General features: G+C 42.8%; 1 protein-coding gene across 2 annotated transcripts; it reads right to left on the bottom strand.

Moving 5' to 3' along the window:
* Positions 1–604: 604 nt before the first annotated feature.
* LOC115138480 (sushi domain-containing protein 6-like) lies at positions 605–14,956 on the bottom strand. 2 transcript variants are annotated; one of them, XM_029675352.2, is made up of 9 exons: positions 14,904–14,956; positions 5,250–5,503; positions 4,743–4,894; positions 4,083–4,274; positions 3,558–3,950; positions 3,241–3,435; positions 2,892–3,054; positions 2,153–2,550; positions 605–2,042 (listed from the first exon to the last, which is right to left on the bottom strand). In XM_029675352.2, exons 3-9 carry the CDS (start codon positions 4,858–4,860, stop codon positions 2,017–2,019), a joined length of 1,485 nt encoding a protein of 494 aa, XP_029531212.2. In that variant the 5' UTR covers positions 4,861–4,894; positions 5,250–5,503; positions 14,904–14,956; the 3' UTR covers positions 605–2,016. The 2 variants fall into 2 exon arrangements, with proteins under 2 accessions (XP_029531212.2, XP_029531214.2); XM_029675354.2 differs by having other exon boundaries at positions 3,558–3,947; positions 14,904–14,918.
* Positions 14,957–18,172: the final 3,216 nt, after the last annotated feature.

Here is an 18,172-nt window from a genome sequence, read left to right as displayed (position 1 = left end):
GAAGGGAGAAGCCCATAGAGATGGAGAGGGCACAGGAGGACATCAGACCAAACTGAACAGGTCCAGGACAGGAACCACCACAGCAAATGCAACAGAAGACATCAAATGTATGGCATTTAGGGCAACATAGCTTGCTTGGGATGTGCAGCACAATTTTACCAATGCAACTGTATACTGTAGGTGGAATGCAGTGTCTAAGAAACTAGATACATGATAGTATGGTTGACTCTAGAGTTTGACACAACAGGGAATGCCCAGGTATGTTATACTTAGTGTGTAAATCTAAAAAAATTATGTAGATTAAGGTTTTAACCAAATACAATGACAAGTCATTTCTGTATAACATAAAAGCAGCATATTTGTTCCTTTTGCTGATAGTATGGAGTAGCCAAAAATCCAGTGTTCTTGTGGCAGTTTTATGAACAATTGTGATGCTTGTAATTACAAACCTAATTTTCTAATTAATTTTCAAAAAGTGGGTTTTAGAAGTCAAGACTATGAATGAAGTAATTCACAATGCCACCTGGTGCTGAAAAAGTACACTAACCATGGCTATAAAACTATTCAGTGAAAGAGTTTGGGATTGGTTGACAAGAACAAAATGTTGCACAGCTCAAATTATATTTAATCAAAATTATCACAGGGTATATACAGAGTAAAATAAACTATCTTCACACCAATTGCATTGTTTAGTCCCAAAGGAAATCCAAAGCAACTGAAACCATTTGAATAGACATGACACTAAGCTTCTGTACATAACAATGACCTGTTTTTCATTAATTATGGTTAACCCTATTAACTTTAGTCTCACATTATGACCTTATGAGTCCACCAAGGTGGCAAAGTTAAAAGACCCGTCTTCATATAATTTCCCAAGAATTGCGGAAGCGTCAAAGGAACCATGGCTGATCAACAGCATTCTGAACATGAATATATTAAATACTCAATTAAGTTTCCCTATCTAGACTTAATTAAAACTATTTCAAAAACAACCCACAAATAAATAGTAAGTATTAGGTGTCCAAGAAACACCAACTATGCTCCAATTTGTTACATCACTAAGCTGTGGCGACTGAAAATGTACATTCATTTTAAAATCCTTTTCAGGAATGAAACCCAATACAGATGGTGTTTGTGCATAGAAGTGGAGATCTAAGGCCATTAGAGAAAGGGTGTACTGACATGAGTGAGAATATGAATGCTAAGCCCAATGTCAATGAGCTGAGAAAAGGTGTGCCTCAACCTTGGGAACACTTGCCTTAAGCAAAATCTTCAAATAAGTGCGTGGGGAAAACATTGAGTTCAAAACCATGATCAGAAAGGATGTGACATCAAATAGATGTGCCATAAAGAACCCCAATGAGAATATGAAAAGTTAAAATCATACGTTCTTATCATGAAAATGTTAAGAGGTATTGTAAAATCTGTGTATGTGTGAGAATTACTGGTTCATTCTAAGTTGCAGTTGTCTTTATCATGCATCATGCCTGTTGTGCTGCAGTGATCATGTAAAAACAGGTTGACATGGTACAAATTGGTGATGGGGGCAATGGTTCTCAAAATGTGTTTGCAGCATTAACCATCATGGGGGGAAAAATAAATACATACAGATTACAAGTACAGAATTTTCAAAAGGCATATTGAGCCTTTCAAAAAAAACTTCAACATACTGGGTGCTCTCTCAGTTTTATGTCTCTGCACTAAGCCAATGGTTAAAAGAGCATGTGTCAGACACTGGACATAGTGTAAGAAGTCCTATAAAATTGCTACGCATGTATGTACATGTGAAATCCCTCTTCCCCCATCCAGAGGAGGGCACAGAGGTAACATTCTGCTGAGAATGACACAGCCTCACTTAGTGCCCCAAGAGGGGGTGGGTGGATAGTCTGTTGCGTTGGAAGCTGCTGCAGTGGGGAGCTCCAGACAGGCCTCTGGCTCAACACAGCAGGTCAACAGCAACCCTGTCAGCAACTCTGGGTGTTTCCGTAACATACACCCCAGCGTCTGCAGCATGCTTCAGGCCTCCTTTAACAAAGGCATATCTGCAGGACGAAACAAGATACATCAATACACTGTATGCATATATGGGCATTATCAACCAATACATGCATGAAGAGAGGCCTGTTTGGAGAGACATAGATCAACGTCCCACCATCAGAGTAGTCCATCTCAGAGTTGAGGGGCAGACTGTGCTGCTCACTGCATGTGGAGTCCCTCCGCAGTGAGGGTGAAGGCACTGCAGCAGCAGCCTGCTCCAGGCACCAGCGGGAGGAGGATGAGAGAGAGGAGGGAAAGGCGAAGGATGATGGTACTGGGTGAACCACTGCCATCTCTGAGAGCTGGGGGAGGGTGGAGGGCCTGGCTTGAGCAATGAGAGGTTCTGTCGTCCCTGCAGCTTGCTGGCCCTCTGACAGCACTATCAGGACTCGGGACTCAGAGCTGAGACTCAGAGCCCCTTCCCCACACACCGCCTCCTCATAGGAGGGCAGGGCCACCTGTACCCCCTCCACCATGATGGACACGGGCTGGCCTGACACCCCCTGCTCACGGCTGAGGGGGAGCACAGGAGTGGAGCAGTCTGTTAATACCTCATTACTTTAGACTCTTAAAGGAAAGACTCACCCATTTAGAAAGTTATCGTATTTGTACATTTCTGAGCGATGGACTATCGATCCCCAGGGTCATATCATGTTTTCATGTGTATCCGAGCTATTCTCTGTTCAAGCAAATATGAATACAGCCGGAGTGAGAAGTTTTGCATCATATCAACTATTTCTGCCTGCTTGAACAGTTATGAGACATGCACACCCCTGGAGTACACACAGCTTTAGTAGGATTAGCCTACCACAGCTGATACTGAATAAGCACGTTTGTGGTTTCAGGCCACTCACCGGCTGTGGTTGAAGGACTTGAGTTTAGGCTGCAGCAGGACAAACAGGACCACCAGCAGCAGGACAAACAGGACCACCAGCAGCAGGACGAGGGCTACAGAGCTGGCAGTGGAGGCCACAATGGATAGGGTGGGTATGCCAAACACAGGGGTAGGGTCTCTGTCTGTAAGAGGGGAAGCAGGCAGTGAGACCACACTCAAACACTGTCCATTAAAAAGCATGAGGCGTCAAAATGTAGCATAGTATAATTTCATCTTACAGGTTGATACAACAATAAAACAAATAGTTCAAGCTACCTAACACTGAACCCTGGAGAATAAGACCGTGTAATCACAATATGGTCACCAACCTTGGTCCAGGAGACAGCTAATCTGCATGGAGCCGTCCCACTCTCCGTCCTGACAGGTCAGGTATTTATAGTCTCCCTTCAGGATGTAGCCTTCATCACAGAAGTACTCGATCACAGTGTGATGGTTTAGTCTATGGCAGGGGGACGGGTGGCAGGTATAGCCCCCATTCTCTGGTTCAAATGGAGGCAGACACACTGTCGACAAGGAAAAAAAATAAGAGAACCATTATCAGTGAGCGAACAAACCAAATTTTAGACTTAAAAATATGTTAGTGTGTTTGGAATGAATTCAGAGTATTTAGTAAAGCCATTAGTACCATCACTGCGTATGCAGCGGGGTGGGTCTGAGGACCAGCAGCCCAGGTGGGTGCAGGTGATGATGTTGGGCCCGTCCTCCAGGAAGCCTGGGTCACAGCTGTACTGGAGCACCGTGCCCACAGGGAAGGAACCTCTGTTGGTCTCTGTCAGGTTGACTGACCCATGCTGGACCATGAATGGCCTCACACATCCTTGGTTGACACAGCTAATCTGCATCGGGCCATCCCACTCCCCTTCCTGACAGGTAAGATATTTGTATTTGTAGTCTCCCCTCAGGATGTAGCCTTCATCACAGAAGTACTCAATCACAGTGCCCTGGCCTAGCCCGTGGCAGGGAGAGGGGTGGCAGATGTACCTTCCATTTTCGAGTTCAGACGGAGGCCGGCACACTGCTGGTCAGAAACAACACAATCAATGATATAGTTATAATCCTGCATTAACTTCATTTTGATTTCAACTGGAGAGAAATTATACTTATCACAATGAGTTATAGTGGTGTCCACATTGTGGAGAGAACCACTCACAGTCACTCTGTATGCAGCGGGGTGGGTCTGAGGTCCAGAGGTTAAGAGGGGTGCAGGTGAGGATGCTGGGCCCATCAGCCAGGTAGCCTGGGTCACAGCTGTACTGGAGCACTGTGCCCACAGGGAAGGAACCCCTGTTGGTCTCTGTCAGGTTGACCAGGCTGTTCTGCACCATGAAGGGCCTCACACATCCTGAGGGACAAAAGGGCATATAATTGATGCTAGAACATTCTGATGTTAATGTTCTATTTGATGGTTTTAAAACAATGTTGTTAAAAGGTATTTCTGATGCTTATATAATATCAATGATTCATGAAAACAGTGGGAGCAGAGTTGGCACAAGGCAAGAGAGGATCTCTAGCAACAGCTTCAAGCCCCCATCCACATCCAGCATTTTTTACTAATCAGTTATGGGAAGGAGAGAATGTGGGGACTTGACACCTTAATATTGCATGTGGCAGATGTGGGCCAGCTGTTTGCTCAAATACCAAAAACCCAATTCCGATGTTACAATTGACCATAAAGAGCAATGTACATCTGGCATTATTAGACTTAAAGAGGGGAGCTGAATCTTAGCAGGGTAAAAGCAGCTGTAGTGTACAGAAAGGAGGAATGAAGCTGTGTGAGAGAGCCTTTTGCTGAAGATGAGTGATCTCTTACCTGACCCTTGTCCAGTGGATAGCACAGTCAGGAAGAGCAACACAGAAATTGACTGCTTGTCTGCTGAGGTGGGCAGCCCAAGGGCTTTTGACGTGGACTCTAACATTCCATTGCACATCTTTGACTTCCACTGCAGAGGTAGTCAGCTCAACCTAGGGGATAGAAGAGCATCCCCATCACAGCTCTAGTTATGCTAGCCACATTTGACGGAGCCAATACTAACATTCAATTTGATAGCTAGCTAGCCAGCTTGTTACGTTCTGTTAGGTCATACTGTACCCAGGTCCATTTTGTTTTAAGTTAGCTAACTTAGCTACACCACAAAACCTGACTAGCAGCGGTACTAGCTAACGTTATTTATCGCCGACGTCAGCACACTAGCTAACTGCGAATCAATTAGCTCTAGCTAGAACTAGCTATGCTAACAACAAAACCCTTAGCTATCTAGCGTTAGCTCTGCTTGTACGCTATACTATACTTAACTAACGTGTCGCTTTGCATGCTTACCCACACAACAATACATCCAGTTAGATCCTCCTCCACCCTCTTCCTCGCTTACTGTGGATACATCTGGATCATAATATCAGTGTCTGTCGAAGTACAAAGGGAAAAAGGCAACTGTCCTTCGCCAGATGAATCAACAATGCGCGATCAGGGGAGACTGGAAATCGCCGGGTAGGCTGAGCTCTTCTTCTGGACTGGGTTCTTCTTCTTTTACGTTTTATGGCAGACTTCACCTTTTGATGTATTGCCGCCACCTACTGTATGGGATATTGAAACAAAACAAAAAGTATATATCCCCAATCCTACAGTCACATTCAAATCACACAGTAGTGGAAAAAGTACTTAATATTGTCATACTTGAGTAAAAGTAAAGATGCCTTAATAGAAAATGACTCAAGCAAAAGTGAATGTCACACAGTAAAATACTACTTGAGTAAAAGTCTAAAAGTATTTGGTTTTAAATCTACTTAGGTATCAAAAGTAAATGTATAAACCATTTCAAATTCCTTATATTCAGCAAACCAGACGGCACAATAAAAATAAAAAAAGTATGACGGATAACCCGGGGCACACTCCAACACTGAGACATATTTACAAATGAAGCATTTGTGTTTAGTGAGTCCGTCAGATCAGAGGCAGTAGGGATGACCATGGATGTTCTCTTGATAAGTGTGTGAATTGGACCATTGTCCTGTCCAAATGTAACAATTACTTTTGGGTGTCAGGGAAAATGTATGGAGTAAAAAGTACTTTTTTTTTCAGAATGTAGTAAAAATAAAAGTTTGCAAAAATATAAATAGTTGAGTAAAGTACAGATACCCCAAAAATGACTTAAGTAGTACTTTAAAGTATTTTTTACTTAAGTACTTTACACCACTGAAATCACTTCCCTACCAAGGCTCAGGTGCCTGTGAGGATGGAGCATTCATCGACAGGATTCCTTGGAATGCCTCTGTAGAAAAATAATGCCTGTTTTTTCAAATTTCCTCTCCGCTTGCATTGTGCAGTTGCTATTTAAATATATATATATTTTATTTAACTAGGCAAGTCAGTTAAGAACAAATTATTATTAACAATGACGGCCTACACCGGCCAAATCCATTGATAACCAAAGTAATAAACGCTACAAAGGCCACCTTCTTAACATGTCAACAGAGGGATCCTGACATTTTACATTGGACATCATCTTGTGTCTTTACTCTTACTATCATTACTTCTTCAACTACACACTTGTCAATAGTCGAGACAGGAGACATTCTGGACAGCCCTTATTCTTGCCTCCTCCATCTCCTTCACCCTAGCAGGACACTTCAGAAATTTGGGTGGATGTTCACCAACACAATTGCAGCATTTAAACTTAGCTGGCATATAATACTCCTCCCTTCTACATACACTTGACACATGATCAAATCATTTATCACACTGCATGGGTTTGGGCACAAAGGCTCTCACAGGGAATCTCATATAATCCAAATACACGTGAGAAGGGAGAGACTCTTCATAAAAAAAAACAATAGAATGGATGGAGTGGTCTTTCGCACTCCATCTAGCATGCGGATGAGTCGTTCTTCACCAACCACTTGATCCAATTCTTCACATATATCCTTTGCATTTACTTCTAGCACCACCCCAGAGATAACACCCATGATAGGTGCCCTGTTTGGAAGTTCCACACACAACACATTCCAGTCCGACATCTTCTTGAGTCGCTCCTTCTGTTCCATAGAAACACAATTAACAAAATAAGCCCACTTCTCCTTATTCTCATTATTCAACCCTCTGGCAGACCAGGGGGTTTGGTCAAGACATTTACCAATATCAGACACGGACAAAGAAGGATTAGCTCAGTTTCAAGGGTGTTTATTTAAATAATAGATCAAAAAGAAAAGGATGGGTTTCCCCAATGAGACCCTCTCTGGGATTCTGTCGGGCACAAAACTGAACTCCCTCTTCTTACCTCTGCAACCGTCACCCATACCATGGGTGTCCTTTCTTCCCCCATTCCTCCTGTGTGCTGCCCTTCTGGCAGCTTTATGGGCCTTGCACAGCTGGTGAGAAATCCGCCCTTGATTCATCACCAGCTCCCAATCAGCCCCAGTTGGCTGGAGATACGTCGAGACCTGGCACGTCCAGCAGATGGAGCCATCGCCTCATGATGTATACTCCATCTGTTACCAGGCCTCGATGAGTCTCCCCCTGGTGGTGCATCTGCTGTACGCCACACACTTTACTTCTCTTATTTCCTTTTGCATTCACCACTATAATCCAACTAACCCTACACCTACAGTAAATCACCACCCCATTAACTCTTCTGCAGTAAAATCTCATACACCCAGGTACTTCTCTGCAGTTGCCACCTGTGGCTCTGTTGGGCTAAATTGCTGTGAGCGCTGCAGTCTGTCCCAGGATACTACTAGATTCTGCATAGGGGGAGAGGCACGAAAGCCCAGCTAGCCTCCTAGTTGGTTCGGCGGGTCTCAAATGGAGACCACTATTGAAAGTTTCCAGCACTGCAAGGGCGGTGTTTACTTTGCTTTGTTCCGGGACAACGTGGTACACGCTGACTTTCAATGTAGCAATTGCTTGCTTGCGGAGGACTACAGTGGCTTGCGAAAGTATTCATCCCCCTTTGCATTTTTCCTTTTTTATTGCCTTACAACCTGGAATTAATATAGATTTTTGTGGGGGGTTTGTCGAGACAGGAGACATTCTGGACAGTCTGTCGTTAAATGAAGACCAAAGTGCAGCGTGGTAGGCGTACATTTTCTTTAGTTTTAAATATGACAAAAAAATGAAAACGAGTGTGCATAACTATTCACCCCTCCAAAGTCAATACTTTGTAGAGCCACCTTTTGCAGCAATTACAGCTGCACGTCTCTTGAGGTATGTCTCTATAAGCTTGGCACATCTAGCCACTGGGATTTTTGCCCATTCTTCAAGGCAAAACTTCTCCAGCTCCGTGAAGTTGGATGGGTTCCGCTGGTGTAGAACAATCTTTAAGTCATACCACAGATTTTCAATTGGATTGAGGTCTGGGCTTTGATCAGGCCATTCCAAAACATTTAAATGTTTCCCCTTAAACCACTCGAGTGTTGCTTTAGCAGTATGCTTAGGGTCATTGTCCTGCTGGAAGGTGAACCTCCGTCCCAGTCTCAAATCTCTGGAAGACTGAAGCAGGTTTCCCTCAAGAATTTCCCTGTATTTAGTGCCATCCATCATTCCTTCAGTTCTGACCAGTTTCCCAGTCCCTGCCGATGAAAAACATCCCCACAACATGATGCTGTCACCACCATGCTTCACTGTGGGTATGATGTTCTCGGGGTGATGAGAAGTGTTGGGTTTGCACCAGACATAGCATTTTCCTTGATGGCCAAAAAGCTCAATTTTAGACTCATCTGACCAGAGTACCTTCTTGCATATGTTTGGGGAGTCTCCCACATGCCTTTTGGTGAACACCAAATGAGTTTTCTTATTTTTTTTCTTTAAGCAATAGCTTTTTTCTGAACACTCTTCCGTAAAGCCCAGCTCTGTGGAGTGTACGGCTTAAAGTGGTTCTATGGACAGAAGCTCCAATCTCCGCTGTGGAGCTTTGCAGCTCCTTCAGGGTAATCTTTGGTCTCTTCGTTGCCTCTCTGATTAATGCCCTCCTTGCCTGGTCCGTGAGTTTTGGTGGGCTGCCCTCTCTTGGCAGGTTTGTTTTGGTGCCATATTCTTTCCATTTGTTAATAATGGATTTAATTGTGCTCTGTGGGATGTTGAATGTTTCGGATATTTTTTTGTAACCCAACCCTGATCTGTACTTCTCCAAAAATCTGTCCCTGACCTGGACTCCATCACTTCTCTGATTACCTTCCCTATATATGTCACTCCCTTTGATTCCTTCCCCAGGCGTTATTGTCTCTGTTTCCGTTTCATGGCTGTGTTCTGTTAGTGTTTCTTGTTTTGGATTATGTTACGTTTATTTTATTAAAACACTCACTCCCTGAACTTGCTTCCTGACTCCCAGTGCACATTGTTACACAACCTACCAGGGTAGTTACAAACAGCACAGCAATTAAATCATCAACATGTATTGATCACATCTTTACTAATGCTGCAGAAATGTGCTTTAAAGCAGTATCCAAATCCATAGGATGTAGTGATCACAGTATAATAGCCATATCATGGAAAACCAGTTCCAAAGGCTGGGCCTAATATAGTGTATAAGAGGTCATACAAGACGTTTTGTGTTGATTCATATGTTTTTTTTTTGTGATTCATATTTGCTGGTCTGTGGCGTGTAATGAGGAGCAACCAGAAGCTGCACTTGACACATTTGTGAAATAGCTTATTCCAGTTACTAATAAGCACACACCCATTAAGAAAATGACTGTAGAAACTGTTAAATCCCCTTGGATTGATGAGGAATTGAAAAATTGTATGGTTGAGAGGGATGAGGCAAAAGGTATGGCAAATACGTCTGACCTTCCAACTGATGGCAAACGTACTGCAAATTAAGAAATTGTGTGACTAAACTAAATAACAATAAAAAGAGACTATACTATGAAACAAAGATCAGTTATATAAAGAATGATAGTAAAAAGCTTTGGGGCACCTTACATTACATTTTTGGGGGAAAAAAGCAAACTCGGCTCCATTCATTGAATCAGATGGCTTATTCATCACAAAGCCCATATTTCCAACTACTTTAATTACTTTTTTATTTGCAAGATAAGCAAACTTAGAGATGACATGCCAGCAGCAAACGCTGACACTACAGTCGTGGCTAAAAGTTTTGAGAATGACACAAATATTAATTTCCACAAAGTCTGCTTCCACAGTTTGTATGATGGCAATTTGCATATACTCCAGAATGTTATGAAGAGTGATCAGATGAATTGCAATTAATTGCAAAGTCCCTCTTTGCCATGCAAATGAACTGAATCCCCCAAAAACATTTCCACTGCATTTCAGCCCTGCCACAAAAGGACCAGCTGACATCATGTCAGTGATTCTCTCGTTAACACAGGTGTGAGTGTTGACGAGGACAAGGCTGGAGATCACAATGTCATGCTGATTGAGTTCGAATAACAGACTGGAAGCTTCAAAAGGAGGGTGATACCTGGAATCATTGTTCTTCCTCTGTCAACCATGGTTACCTGCAAGGAAACACGTGCCGTCATCATTGCTTTGCATAAAAAGGGCTTCACATGCAAGGATATTGCTGCCAGTAAGATTGCACCTAAATCAATAATTTATCGGATCATCAAGAACTTCAAGAGTGGTTCAAATGTTGTGAAGAAGGCTTCAGGGCACCCAAGAAAGTCCAGCAAGCGCCAGGACCGTCTCCTAAAGTTGATTCAGCTGCGGGATCGGGGCACCACCAGTACAGAGCTTGCTCAGGAATAGCAGCATGCAGGTGTGAGTACATCTGCACGCACAGTGAAGTGAAGACTTTTGGAGGATGGCCTGGTGTCAAGAAAGGCAGCAAAGAAGCCACTTCTCTCCAGGAAAAACATCAGGGACAGACTGATATTCTGCAAAAGGTACATGGATTGGACTGCTGAGGACTGGGGTAAAGTCATTTTCTCTGATGAATCCTCTTTCCGATTGTTTGGGGCATCCGAAAAAAAGCTTGTCCGGAGAAGACAAGGTGAGCGCTACCATCAGTCCTGGCCATGCCAACAGTAAAGCATCCTGAGACCATTCATGTGTGGGGTTGCTTCTCAGCCAAGGGAGGGGGCTCACTCACAATTTTGCTTAAGAACACAGCCATGAATAAAGAATGGTACCAACACATCCTCCGAGAGCAACTTCTCCCAACCATCCAGGAACAGTTTGCTGACAAATAATGCCTTTTCCAGCATGATGGAGCACCTTGCCATAAGGCAAAAGTGCTGCCAGTAACTAAGTTTGCTCGGGGAACCTAACATAGATATTTGGGTCCATGACCAGGAAACTCCCCAGACCTTAATCCCATTGAGAACTTGTGGGCAATCCTCAAGAGGCGGGTGGACAAATAAAAACCCACAAATTCTAACAAACTCCAAGCATTGATTATGCAAGAATGGGCTGCCATCAATCAGGATGTGACCCAGAAGTTAATTGACAGCATGCCAGGGTGGATTGCAGAGGTCTTGAAAAAGAAGGGTCAACCACTGCAAATATTGACTGTTTGCATCAACTTCATGTAATTGTCAATAAAAGCCTTTGACACTTATGAAATGCTTGTAATTATACTTCAGTATTCCATAGTAACATCTGACAAAAATATTTAAAGACACTGAAGCAGCAAACTTTGTGGAAATTAATATTTGTGTCATTCTCAAAACCTTTGGCCATGACTGTACACATGCAAGTATATCAGACCAAATTTTGAAAGACAGGAATTGTACTTTTGAATTCCGTCAGTGTGGAAGCGGTGAAACAATTTTTATTGTCTTTCAACAATGACAAGCCACCGGATTCTGACAATCTGGATGGGAAATTACTGAGGATAATAGCAGACGATATTGCCACTCCTATTTGCCACATCTTAAATTTAAGCCTACTAGAAAGTGTGTGTCCTCAGGCTTGGAGGGAGGCTAAAGACATTCCGCTACCCAAGAATAGTAAAGCTCCCTTTACTGGCTCAAATAGCAGATTAATCAGCTTGTTACCAACCCTTAAAACCTAAAAAAAGAGTGTTTGACCAGATACAATGCTATTTCAGAGTAAACAAATTGACAACAGACTTTCAGCACGCTTATAGGGAAGGATATTCAACAAGCACAGCACTTACAAAAATGACTGATGATTGGCTGAGAGAAATTGATAAAAATTATTGTGGGGGCCGTCTTGTTAGACTTCAGTGCAGCTTTTGACATTTCCAATCATTGTCTGCTGCAGGAAAAACGTACAGTATGTGTTATGGCTTTACACCCCCTGCTACAATGTGGATAAACAGTTACTTGTCTAACAAAACACAGAGGTTATTCGTCAATGGAAGCCTCTCAAACATAATCCAGGTAAAATCAGGAATTCGACATGCCACTGACTTTGAGTAAATCCAGAGTGCCTATGTATGCGGATGACTCAACACTGTAAACGTCAGCCACTACAGCGACTGACTGAAATGACTGCAACACATAACAAAGAGCTGCAGTTTCAGAGTGGATGGCAATGAATAAATTAGCCCAAATATTTCAAAAACTAAAAGCATTGTATTTGGGGAAAACCATTCACTAAACCCTAAACCTCAACTAAATCTTGTAATAAATAATGTGGAAATTGAGCAAGTTAAGATGACTAAACTGCTTGGAGTAACCCTAGATTGTAAACTGTCATGGTCAGAACATATTGATACAGTAGTAGCTAAGATGGGGAGAAATCTGTCTATAATAAAGCAATGCTCTGCTTTCTTAACAACACTATCAACAAGGCAGGTCCTACAGGCCCTAGTTTAATCGCACCTTAACGACTGTTCAGTCGTGTGGTCAGGTGCCACAAAAAAGGACTTAGGAAAATTGCAATTGGCTCAGAACAGGGCAGCACGGCTGGCCCTGGATGTACACAGAGAGCTAATATTAATAATATGCATGTCAATCTCTTCTGGCTCAAAGTGGAGGAGAGATTGACTTCATCACTACTTAAATTTATGAGAGGTATTGACATGTTCAATGCACCGAGCTGTCTGTCTCAACTACTGGCACACAGCTCAGACACCACAAGAGGTCTCTTCACAGTCCCCATGTCCAGAACAGACTATGGGAGGTGCACAGTACCAAATAGAGCCATGACTATATGGAACTCTATTCCACAGCAAGTAACTGATGCAAGATTTAAAAAACAGGTAAAAAAAAACACCTTATGGAACAGCGGGGACTGTGAAGCAACACAAACATAGGCACAGACACATAGACAACACACACACACACACACACACACACACACACACACAAACACACACAGTATGAGTGGTCAACTATATATAGGAAAAAATATTTTTGGGCACAAAAGCTCTCATGGGATAACTGATATATCCTAACGTTACTTTGTCAGGTTAAAGATTCTTCTTCAAACCAAATCACATAAATGGTTTGTTGAGATCGGTGTGGAAGAACTTGACTGGCCTGCACAGACCCCTGACCTCAACCCCATCGAGCACCTTTGGGATGAATTGGAGCGCCGATTGCGATTCAGGCCTAATCCCCCAACATCAGTGCCCAACCTCACTTATGCCTTGTTGGAAGAAAGGTCCAGCAGCAATGTTCCAACATCTAATGGAAAGCCTTCCAGGAAGAGTGGAGGCTGTTATAACAGCCAAGGGTGGACCAACTCCATATTAATGCCCATGATTTTGGAATGAAATGTTCGACGAGCAGGTGTTGTTAGGAATTTTATGAATAATGACTAAACAATATCTACATTTTAAATAGAACTATAACTAATGAAACTTATACTCTGTTTTATTATATCTGATTAATAATATGAATTCATAAGGAAGGGATTGTGGAGCATGAAACAGGGGGTAATTAAATAAAATAAATACCATTCCAGCTAGGTTGGGGAGGACTGGAATTGTAGAAAGGATCGTTAACCTATGGTTGAACCGACTCAACTTAGCTCTGGGATGTTTAGATAAGGCAGAGAGTGTTTTCCTAGGTTTTCCATTATCTGGAGCTGTCTTCTGAATAGTGATAGATGAAGGTGAGATTTCAGAAATTAATCTTGATAAGTGTGTGTCTGGAGTGAGCGAGCGAGGGGGTTGGAATAAACTTCTGAACCTGTTCTGCCCTTGTCGATAGGAGGAAGGACATTTTATAACCTATGACGTCATATTTTGTATATAAACTGTTGTTCGTGGTTTCTTGGCAGGGCGCTCCGAGAATAAATACTATTATCTAATTTTGATAAGACTGGTCTCTGTCTATTTTATGCAAATCAGAATCTTACAAATTCTCATAAAATAGAGTAAGTTAATTAAATTAATGAAAACATATTGTAATTATTAAATTACATACTTTTGGTCATGTAGTGTAGTTGCTAACAGAGATATGGCTGTCACTGTAGGATTGGGATCTCCCTTTGATCATCAGACTCAATCTTGGGTGGAATACTGTGACGTACTTGGCCATTTTTCGAGGCAAACGAAATAGAAATGATGACAAGAAAACAGCCATTCTGTTGAGTTCAGTGGGAAGCCAAACCTGCTACAGTCTTATGAGAAATCTGATTAGTCTTTGGAAGCCAGGAGATAAACACTTTTAAGGAGCTAGTTGCTTAAAGCACATTTCAACCCGAAGCCGAGTGAGATCGTGCAAAGGTTTATTTCAAGGAACAGAAATGGGGACGAGAGTGTTGTGGACTATGTAGCTGTGTTGCGTAAACTGGCACAAGATTACAATTATGGAGACAATCTGATGGAAATGCTGAGAGATAGGCTAGTCTGCGGCACAAATAATGACCGGATCCAACTGAAGTTATTATCAGAGACTGGACTTACTTTTGATAAAGCATTGGTCCTTGCTCAAGCAATGTAGACTGCCAACAAGGATGTAAAAGAAATCCAGAGATAATGTGTGGACATTGCTAATATGACTTGCTATGAAGCAAGAGACATTCCGGGGAAGTGTGCACAAGCTAAGCAAGTGGATACAAGGTGCAGTGTAACCACAATGAACAGGTCAGAGTACTTACTCAGAGTTGTGGGACAGTTCCAGACTTAAAGACTTCTTCTCTGCATCTGAAACCGTACACAGGTGAGAGGCTAGACACATTAGGTGCAGCTAATGTAAGTGTAAAGCACAGAGACACAGTGCCACAGCTACCTGTAGTGGCCGTATCAGGCACCGGACCAAAACTGCTAGGTCAGGCCTAGATAAAAGAACTGAAGTTAGACTGGGGAACATTAAATCAGATTGATGAAGGTCAACAGTGGACATTGTACGATGTGTTGACAAAACATGGGAATGTGTTCAAGGAGAAACTTGGAACACTGAAAGGCCCCCAGCTAAAATCTATATAGACAAGGTGGACATACCAAGGTATTATAAACCAAGGTCAGAAGGCCAGAGGCAGAGATTGACCGTCTTTTCAAAGAGGACATTATGGAACCAGTCAAATTCTCAGAATGGGCAACTCCCATAGTGCATGTTTTAAAACCTGACAACACTGTGAGAATCTGTGGGGATTACAAACAGACTGTTAACAGAGTATTCAAAAATTAGAGCAGTATCCAATTACCAAACCAAGCAGACCAGCCCATGGTTTGGGGTTTGAGAAGTCAATGAGAGAAGTGAAAAATTCTTACTTAGTTGTTCATTTGATCAAAATCTAAAAGCACTACCCAAATTCGAGCCAATGTAGTTGAACATGTTATTGCTCCAACCTCATGAAAGTGACAAACTGACACGTTTTCATTTCCATAAAAAAAATGACTTCATATTGAAGGAGTGCCAGTTTGGTGCAAGACGACTGTTAGACCTGTCATCTTGCACTGACGTGTTTCTGTGCATGAGCTTAGCTGGCCAACGTTGCCATGACATCGCCTACAAGTGTGATAAGAGATTTATATTGGAGAAGCAGTTTCTGCCTTTCTTCATATTGTACCGTCTTTGACAATACCAACCTGGTAATCCACTATAGAGTTGAACTCCCCTCTAGTTTTCATGGAGATGGCAAAGATAAGGAATGTTTTTCTCTGTGGAAATCACATTGAGAGCTAGCTGTTAAGGCATGCAATGACGCTCATGGGCAGGAACTGGCCACATTATTACCAACATGGCTAAGTGGGTATGCTCTGGGCTAAAGGGAGCTTAGCCCCCTCAGTTGAAACTTGTGGCCCCTCAGTTTTAGTTTTATGTCCCTATATAAAAATGTCAAAACATTTCAAATGATTGCGTGACAGGTTGGAGCAAAATCTGTATCTCCGCTGCATTGTGTCAGCACAAGCTGCGATGCGTGTTGGGGGCTATGGGAAGACACTGGGGCGGTTAGTTATGACTTCTTTGAGTTTCCATAATGTATTTATTTTACTAGGCAAGTCAGTTAAGATCAAATTCTTATTTACAATGACACCCTACCCCGGCCAAATCCGGACGAAGCTAGGCTAATTGTGGGTAATCCAATCACAGTCGATTGTGATACAGCCTGGAATTGAAGCAGTGACGCCTCTAGCACTGAGATAGTGATGCCTCTAGCACTGAGATGCAGTGCTTTAGACCGCTGCGCCACTCAGAAGCAATCAGGAGAGAAATCCCTTGGTCAGGGAGGTGACTAAGAACCCGATGGTCACTCTGACAGAGCTCTAGAGTTCCTATGTGGAGATGGGAGAACCTTCCAGAAGGACAACCATCTCTGCAGCACTCCACCAATCAGGCCTTTATGGTAGCGTGGCCAGACGGAAGCCACTCCTCAGTAAAAGGCACATGGCAATCCGCTTGGAGTTCGCCAAAATGCACCTAAAGGACTCTCAGACCATTAGAAACAAGATTTTCTGGTCTGATGAAACCAAGATTGAACTCTTTGGCCTGAATGCCAAGTGTTACGCCTGGAAGAAACCTGGCACCATGCCTACAGTGAAGCATGGTGGTGGCAGCATCATGCTATGCAGAGGTTTTTCAGCTGCAGGGACTGGGAGACTAGTCACGATCGACGTAAAGATGAACGAAGCAAAGTACAGAGAGATCCTTGATGAAAACCTTCTCCAGAGCGCATAGGACCTCAGACTGGGACGAAGGTTCACCTTCCAACAGGACGACACTAAGCAGACAGCACAGACAATGCAGGAGTGGCTTCGGGACAAGTCTCTGAATTTCCTTGAGTGGCCCAGCCAGAGCCCGGACTTGAACCCGAACAAACAACTCTGGAGAGACCTGAAAATAGCTTTGCATCAAACCTGACAGCGCTTGAGAGGATCTGCAGAGAAGAATGGGAGAAACTCCCCAAATACAGGTGTGCCAAGCTTGTAGTGTCATACCCAAGAAGACTCTGGGCTGTAATCACTGCCAAAGGTGCTTCAACAAAGTACTGAGTAAAGGGTCTGAATACTTTTGTAAATGTGATATTTCAGTCTTTTAGCTTTGTCATTACGGGGTGGTGTGTAGATTGATGAGGGAAAAAGACAATTGAATGAATTTTAGAATAAGGCTGTAATGTAACAAAATGTGGAAAAGGTCAAGGGGTCTCAAAACTTTCCGAATGCACCATTTGCTGATGCTTCAACCATATACACATCAGCAACCACAGCTAATGATGTCACTGCAGTCGGTTTTGGAATGGGTGGCCTGTAATAAACTGGTCCTGAACATCTCTGAATTTGGTCATGAATGGTGTGGCTGTTTAACAACTTGAAGTGACTAAATTACTTGATGTTACCTTAGATTGTAAACTGTCATGGTAAAAACATATAGATTCAGTGGTTGTAAAGATGGAGAGAGGTCTGTCCTCAATAAAGAGATGCTTTTTTTTGACACCACACTCCACAAGTCCTGCGGGCTCTAGTTTTATCTTATCTTGATTATTGTCCACTCATATGGTCAAGTGCTGCGAAGAAAGACCTAGTTAAGCTGCAGCTGGCCCAGAACAGAGCAGCACATCTTGCTCTTCATTGTAATCAGGTGGCTAATATTAATACTATGCATGCCAGTCTCTCTTAGCTGAGAGTGGAGGAAAAACTGACTGCGTCAAATTGTTTGCATTGTCAACTTACACACACACTTACCCCACCAGACATGCCACCAGGGGTCTTTTCACAGTCCCTAGGTCACGGACAAATTCAAGGAAACATACACTATTATACAGAGCCATGAGGGCACAGAACTCCCTTCCATCTTATATAGTGCTAGTGAACAGAAAACCTGGTTTCAAAAACAAATAAAGCAACACCTCATGGGACAACGTCTGTGACCTAGTTGTTGTGTATATGTACTGACATGTATGTGTAACTGATTTGACACACCTACTAA

The sequence above is a fragment of the Oncorhynchus nerka genome, linkage group LG12 (genome assembly GCF_034236695.1).
Source record: "Oncorhynchus nerka isolate Pitt River linkage group LG12, Oner_Uvic_2.0, whole genome shotgun sequence".
Lineage (NCBI taxonomy): Eukaryota > Metazoa > Chordata > Actinopteri > Salmoniformes > Salmonidae > Oncorhynchus > Oncorhynchus nerka.
Note: the sequence above shows the minus strand (reverse complement) of the source record. Positions and strands in the feature narration are given on the sequence as shown.

Coding starts and splice junctions, on each gene's coding strand:
- LOC115138480 (XM_029675352.2), bottom strand. CDS start 4,860: ATGTGCAATGGAATGTTAGAGTCCACGTCAAAAGCCCTTGGGCTGCCC. Junction 3,951..4,082: donor CCGCTGCATACAGAGTGACT/GTGAGTGGTTCT, acceptor GTTTCTGACCAG/CAGTGTGCCGGCCTCCGTCT. Junction 2,551..2,891: donor AAGTCCTTCAACCACAGCCG/GTGAGTGGCCTG, acceptor GCTCCCCCTCAG/CCGTGAGCAGGGGGTGTCAG.